General features: G+C 60.0%; 1 protein-coding gene across 1 annotated transcript; it reads left to right on the forward strand.

Moving 5' to 3' along the window:
* Window positions 1–2,684: 2,684 nt before the first annotated feature.
* LOC102740522 (glutathione S-transferase theta-1-like) lies at window positions 2,685–5,151 on the forward strand. The gene is made up of 5 exons (XM_006746044.3): window positions 2,685–3,136; window positions 3,225–3,312; window positions 4,181–4,331; window positions 4,625–4,801; window positions 4,885–5,151. Exons 1-5 carry the CDS (start codon window positions 3,025–3,027, stop codon window positions 5,083–5,085), a joined length of 729 nt encoding a protein of 242 aa, XP_006746107.2. The 5' UTR covers window positions 2,685–3,024; the 3' UTR covers window positions 5,086–5,151.
* The last annotated feature ends 1,376 nt before the right edge of the window (window positions 5,152–6,527 follow it).

Genomic DNA, 6,527 nt, shown 5'->3' on the forward strand with positions numbered 1-6,527 from the left:
TGAGTGCCAGAGCGGACATGATGACGGTGCCCAAGGTGCCTCGCACACGCCTACGTGGACCCCAGCAGGATGGGTGATAAGGGAGTATGACAGATGTGGGCAGGGCCAAGGTGCTGGAGAGTGGGGGCTGCAGACTGAGCCCACCCTCCTCCCACCTGGCAGATGCTGGTTCTGCTCACCTGTATGCAGGTACCCAGGAAGAAGCTGGGCAGCAACATGGACAGACCAGTTCCTGAAGGCAGGGCTTTGACCTCCAGTCCCCAAGGGATGCTGGCGGAACTTACGGGGCTGAAGGAGCTACTGGTGCAGGCCCGGGCTCAGTAGGGCAGGCTCCCTCCACTGACCCTGCCTGGTGGGGGGTGCCCAGGGTGCCATCTGTCTGACAGATGGAGAACCACCCTCCCCCCACCTTTTGCCTGCCCCTGGAAAGGGGTGGTGGGATCCCTCCCTGGCTTCCCTCAGGTCCTGTGGCTGCCTTGGGTCTCAGGTGGGGTCAATGGGCTGGCAGTCCTTGCCTCCTGTGCTGGTGTCCCCAGAATCAAAGCCTCAGCACTGGCCTGTCCATGATCCCTAAGGCTGTGGGTCTTGGCTGTGTTGTGCTGAGAAGGGTGGCCATGGCAGGTGGCTTGGCAGGAGTGAACCGGGGCTTTCCTAGGGGCCCACAGCCCCAGCCCGAAGGTCCTGGTGCAAGCTGTCAATCCCTCCGGGGAACCCCACCAGGGTTACATCACAGGTCCTGCTTGGAGAGCTGGGAAACATAAGACTCCTCTCTGGTCCCCTATCCTTGTCCTTCTCCCTCCACTGCTCTTTGTCTGCCTCTGAGTCGCACTCTCTGTTGGATGAGTGAATGGATGAGTAAATGAACAAACGGAAGTGTTCCTCGCTGCCCTCCTCCCTCTCTCTGTCTCCCCATCTTGCTTCCAGGTTACTCTCTCCCTGTCATCCTTCTCTCACTCCTCCCCTTTACCGCATGGCTGGGACGCCTGTCCAATATGGTGGAGCCAGCTGGGGTTCTCTGTGCAGGGTTGGGTTACAAGTCCCAGCCATTGGACTCAGGGCTCCCTGACAGCTCTGGGCATGCCGGGTCTGAGCCCAGCCTCCCATCTACAGCCTGGCTGGGCCTGCCTGGCTTTACTCCCTTCTGCCTGGGCTCCAGGATGGCTGGCTCTGGACAGCCTGGCTCCTGGGGGCTGCCCGGCCCTGGGCCTCCCTCTCCACTGGGGAAGAGTCTCAGCCAGCTGTGTTCCTTCTGCAGCCGGTGGCTTCCAGAGCCTCTCCCTGGGAAGGACCGTGGGCTTCAGCTGGGGTCAGCTTTGTGCCTGTTGCCAGCCCCTCTTTCCCAGAAAGTCCTGCCACAGCCCTAGGACCCTGCCTGATCCAATCAGAGTGGCCAAGGGGTATAGGGTCTTCACTGGCTGGTCTGAGCCATGAACTGTCCTGGAAACCAAGGGTGGGGACAGCCCTGCCCAAGTTACATGTCCTACAATTATGTGTGTTTGTGGAGGGTGGAATTTGTCCCTAAAAATCCTGCCTGGCTGACTTCAGTTCCTGTGAAAACAGTGGGGAAGGCATTACAGTTGCCTTGCATGGGCCAAGAAAGTCAGGGAGTGGCTCTGAGCTCCTCAGGTCCCAGAATGGGGCGGGGGCAGCTTCCGGGGAGGCCATCGCTCAGTTCCCAGGGGGCTGCTGTGGCTGTTACCTGTGCCATGACCCACCCCACCAGCATGGGCCAGTGTGGAGGCTAGGCCCCAGCTCCCAAGCCACTCACGGCTGTTCTCTGGGTCCGGGGAGGCGCTGCCCACAGCCCAGCCCTCATCATCTCAAGACTTGGGTTCTGACAGAAAAGAAGTGCATGGGACATTCCAGGAGGAAGGCCAAGAGGCAAATGGACAAGGCTGGGGAGTGTGGCTACACTGGGTGAGGGGGCACCGCAGGGCTGAGGGCACTTGGGCTGTGGTAGGGTGTTGTGCAGGGGAGCACGGGATCTGATTTGGACTTGAGGATCCCCCGTGGTGCTGTGTGGACCAGGACAGAGGGCCTCTGGTGGTCAGGAAGCTGGTGAGGTTGGAGGGATCAGGTCTGGGTAAGGAGGAGGGAAGACTCCAGGGGGCTGGCCTGAGCCCCAGGGGGTGGGGGTGCTACACCTGAGGTGGGGGGCACCAGAGGAGGACAGGCAGGAGAGAGATGCCTTGAGGTGCCTGGGTGGGGCAGTCGGTTAAACGCCCGACTCTTGGTTTTGGCTCAGGTCCTGATCTCATGGGTGGTGGGATGGAGCCCTGAGTTGGGCCTCCGCGCTCAGCGGGAGTCTGCTTGGATGCTCTCTCCGTCTGCCCCTTCCCCTGCTTGCGTGCTCACATGCTCTCTCGCTTGCTCGCTCCCTCAAACAAACAAACAAATAAATAGAGAGAGATGTCTTTACCAAGTCAGGATGTCAGGACAGTTACTCAGACCAGAGAGAGGAGAGACCTGGGCTGGGAGGGTGGGGGTGGGGTCATATAATTGAGAGTGTGTGTGTGTGCGTGTGAGTGTGTGTGTGTGAGTGCGTGACTGTGTGTGTGTGTGTGAGTGTGTGACTGTGTGTGTGTGTGTGTGTGTGTGTGGGTGGGGACAGGCACGGGCTGGGAGGAAAGACACGAAAGGCCTTAAAGACCAATAGTGTGTGTCTGCCAGGGAGCCTCCCACCTCAGCTAGATTGTGAAAGCCGCCCTGGCCTCCAGGAAGCAGAGATAAGGGGGCAGAAGGAAGCAGCAGGCCGGGGGGAGGGACAGGGCTTTGTGGAGGAGCAGGGTCAGGCTGGGGACCCTGCACTGGAAAACCAGTGACAAATCTCCAACAGCCCACCGCGCCTCATCCCACAGAGGCCAGGAGGTGTGGAGGCTTGGCGGGGCGCCCGGCTACTAGCTCAGAGGAAACAGCTTTCAGGGAAGGAAACACATTTCTTCAGGCCCCATTTTGGAGGGACCAAACCAAGCCCGGGAGGCAGACCTGAGTGGAAGGTAGGTGAGGACAGTGGGAGGTGCAGCGATGCCGCTGGAGCTGTTTCTGGACCTGTACTCGCCCCCGTGCCGTGCAGTCTACATTTTTGCCCGGAAGAATGGCATTCCCTTCGAGCTGCGGCCTGTGGAGCTAGGACGGGGTGAGCCTTGACTAGGCTGGGCTCCATGGAGGGGGTGTCTGTCCAGGGGCCAGAACTTGCTGAGCCACTCATCTCCTCCACCCCTCAGGGGAGCACCTGAAGCCTGAATTCCTGAAGGTGAACCCCCTGGGGAAGGTACCTGCTCTCAAAGATGGGGACTTCCTGCTGGCGGAGAGGTAATGGGGTCCTGGGGTCTGCAGAGGCTTCTGGGTTGGGGTGGGGGTGGAGGGAGGAAGGCAGAAAGCTGATGACCCCTCACTGGGAGATTTTTCCAAACTGGTGTGACCCCCCTCCCTCCTTCCAGCTCACCCAGCTTGGAGGCAGGGGGGCTGGACTGGGGGCGGCTTTGGGGCTAAAGCTGGTAGCTTCAGCCTGGGAAAGGGGCATAGGTCACTCAGGCAGTCCCGGACAACCTGGAGCTAGCTGGGGAAGATCCAAGCTTGAGGTCAGCTCTCCTCAGATGTCCCAAACCCGGGCCTTTCAGTCACAGGAGCCAGGGGCCAGGCAGCCCCAGATCTGCACTGGGCTTTGAATCCCAGGTCCCCCCACCCTCGCTCTCCGCCATGGACAGGTCACAGAGCTTTGTGCTCCATGTTTCTCCTCTGTAAAATGGGGGAGTAACGTAACCCCCTCCCAGGACTTGCCTGAGAATAGAAACTGGTCACCAAGTACCAGGAGCCCAGGGGGGATCAAGAAAAGGGTTCTGGGGAGCACTGGCCTGGGAGGGAACTGGGAGACCCCTCGGGCAGGCCTGCCTTCCTCCCGCTCAGTAGGACCCTGATGCCAGAGAGCGGGGCCTGGAGACAGAGGGCTGGCTGGGGTAGGAGAAGGGAGAGGAGGTCGAAATGTGGGCCCATGGAGGAGCACTTGAGGAATGGAGCAGTTTGGTGGGGAAAAGATGACCATTGGTGGGGATGTGGGAATGGGCGGGTCCTCCCTTGGAGGTGCCATTGAAGAGAGATCCAGTCAAATCACCCTGTTTGTGAGAGATGAGGCTGCCTAGCGCTGAGGGCTGGGGAAATCTCCGACGCCTCCTATTTGCAGTGTGGCCATCCTTTTATACTTGAGCCGCAAGTACCGGGCGGCGACCCACTGGTACCCAACCGAGCTGCAGGCCCGCGCACGTGTGGACGAGTACCTGGCGTGGCAGCACACGGCCGTCCAGCTGCCTGCTTGCAACGTCTACCTGTGTAAGGTGAGACTCCCTGCCCTAGCGTGGGGCTTGGGCAAGAGCTGGAGCCCCCCGTGCTGGGAAGAACCCGCTGGCCCATATACACGTCCCATCCACTGTCCCAGGTAGACATCCGTAATCTATCACAGCACTCTTTCCCCCGGAGTCTGAATGATGGCTTCAGAAGCCTTCTGAATACAGTGCCCCAGGGCGTATCGCTGACGGATGGTGGGGATGGTGGCCAGGAGGGGTGGCAAGGTGGTCGAGATTGTTTGGAGGAGACTGGGATAAGCTGCCTCGATTCTCCCCCTGCCCAGTCCCTCCTGCCCCATTTCTCGGGGCAGCCTGTGGACCCCGTGCAGCTAGACCGGCTGTTGGGGAAGCTGAAACCAGCTCTGCAGCACCTGGATGGGCAGGTCCTGGCCACCAAGCCCTTCCTGGCCACCGAGCAGCTCTCCCTAGCGGATCTGATGGCATTCACAGAGCTGATGCAGGTGAGCTTCTCTTGCCTTCTTGCCCCTGGGGGGACTCCGGGCCCAGGGCTGAGTCCCCTGCTCCAGCTGCCTTGTCTCCCCAGCCCACTGCTGTTGGCTGCGACATCTTCCAAGACTGGCCCCAGCTGGCAGCGTGGCGAGCCCGAGTAGAGGCTGCTCTGGGCCCTGAGCTCGTCCAGGATGCCCACAGGCTTGTGCTACAGCCTCGGGACCCCCGAGACGCCCAGCGGGACCCCAAGCTGGCCCAGGAGCTGGTGCAGAGACTGCTGGAGCGGCTCAGCTGAGAGGGGTACGGCCGGGCCCGCTCCCCTGCACTCTCCTGCCACAATAAACATGCTGTGTGCCCTCCACTTGTCTCCAGCCTCACTCGGCGTTAGGAGGTGGGGTCTAGAGCAGAATCTAGAGGGACAGATGTCCCGCGATGATGCAGCCTAGAGTGAGCAGCACTCAGACCTCTGCATGTGCATCCAGTTACCTTCCTGAGTTGCCAGGTACTGAGCTCCCCTGGCCACTGCCAGTCCCAAGCCAAGCCAGAAGTTTCTGGGCTTCTCTGCATGGCACAGCCTGACTGGCCAACCCCTGACACCCCTGTGACATTGTCCCCGGTGCCCTGACTGCTCCCCAGGCTCCTGTTTCTTTTTCTCCCAACACTTTTCTAGCTACAGTTCAGGCTAGACTGACCTATGCCTACCCCCAAGCCCTGCTTCTGAAACCCTCTGTGGTCAGTTCTCATTGCCCTGTCTTTATTCTGGACCCCGCAGAGCCCGGGGTCACGGGCTGCAATGAAGTTCCGGCCCTGAGAATTCCCGTGTGTAAGTCCTTTTTCAGAAATGGGCCACAAGGACGGACAGGCACCAAGATGGAGGGGAGGGGCAGGGCTGCAGGAGGCCCCCACCTTCTGCCCCCGAGCCAGGGGCATCTCCCTAGTCTGCTCCTGAGTCTCCCCAGAATCCTTGCTGCTGTGAGAATTCCGGGCTTCCTGGCCTCATGACACCACCAAATGAAACAAGAAGTTCCAGAACTCGGGGTCCTGGGCCTGGGTTAGAGACGGCTGAAGGGCACAGGGCCAGGGCCAAGGGCTCAGGCTGCATATAGGTTCAGGTTCAGAACCTGGTGGCTGGCTGGTGGGGGTGCCCAACGTGTGTCTCAACATGGGCCTGGAGCTCTATCTGGACCTGCTGTCAGCATCCTGCCGTGCTGTGTATATCTTCGCTAGGAAGAACAGCATCCCCTTCGACTTCCAGTTTGTGGATCTGCTAAAGGGTAGGCACCCCCTTCTGCCGGGCATAGGTCTGGTCCAGAGGGGAGGCAGGGCACAAGGTCAGGGTGTCTCTAAGCTGAGACACAGAGGACACTCCCCCCATCAAAGTCCACAGGGGAAGAAGCATTACCCAAGGGAACTATAGGCTGTCCATCCTTCCCACATATTCTACCCTGCTATCAGGTAAAGTGGAAGGCAGAGCTGCTGAGCGTCCCCCAGGCTCCCATCCAGTGCCCTTGGCTTTTCCTTGTGGGGGTGTAGCGCTTCTTAGCTGCACTACCTCTGATCAGGTGGCAAAGGCTGCAGAAGTGTGTGGTCATTCACATCTGAGTGAAGACCCCTGCTTCAGTCCACACCCATCCTCCCCACCGTGTTCACACCTGCCCAGGGTGACACAGACCCTGAGTGAGGTACAGGGCACTGGTCTCCAACACTATCCTAAGCATGGAAGGGATTCTTTTTTTT

Source organism: Leptonychotes weddellii, unplaced genomic scaffold (genome assembly GCF_054177405.1).
Source record: "Leptonychotes weddellii isolate Sample4059 unplaced genomic scaffold, ASM5417740v2 HiC_scaffold_3303, whole genome shotgun sequence".
NCBI lineage: Eukaryota > Metazoa > Chordata > Mammalia > Carnivora > Phocidae > Leptonychotes > Leptonychotes weddellii.

What these genes read in the sequence shown, in the direction of transcription:
- LOC102740522 (XM_006746044.3), top strand. Translation starts at nt 3,025, where the DNA reads ATGCCGCTGGAGCTGTTTCTGGACCTGTACTCGCCCCCGTGCCGTGCA. An exon ending in GACTTCCTGCTGGCGGAGAG is followed by an intron (nt 3,313 to 4,180) that starts GTAATGGGGTCC and finishes TCCTATTTGCAG; the next exon opens with TGTGGCCATCCTTTTATACT. An exon ending in GCAACGTCTACCTGTGTAAG is followed by an intron (nt 4,332 to 4,624) that starts GTGAGACTCCCT and finishes CCCCCTGCCCAG; the next exon opens with TCCCTCCTGCCCCATTTCTC.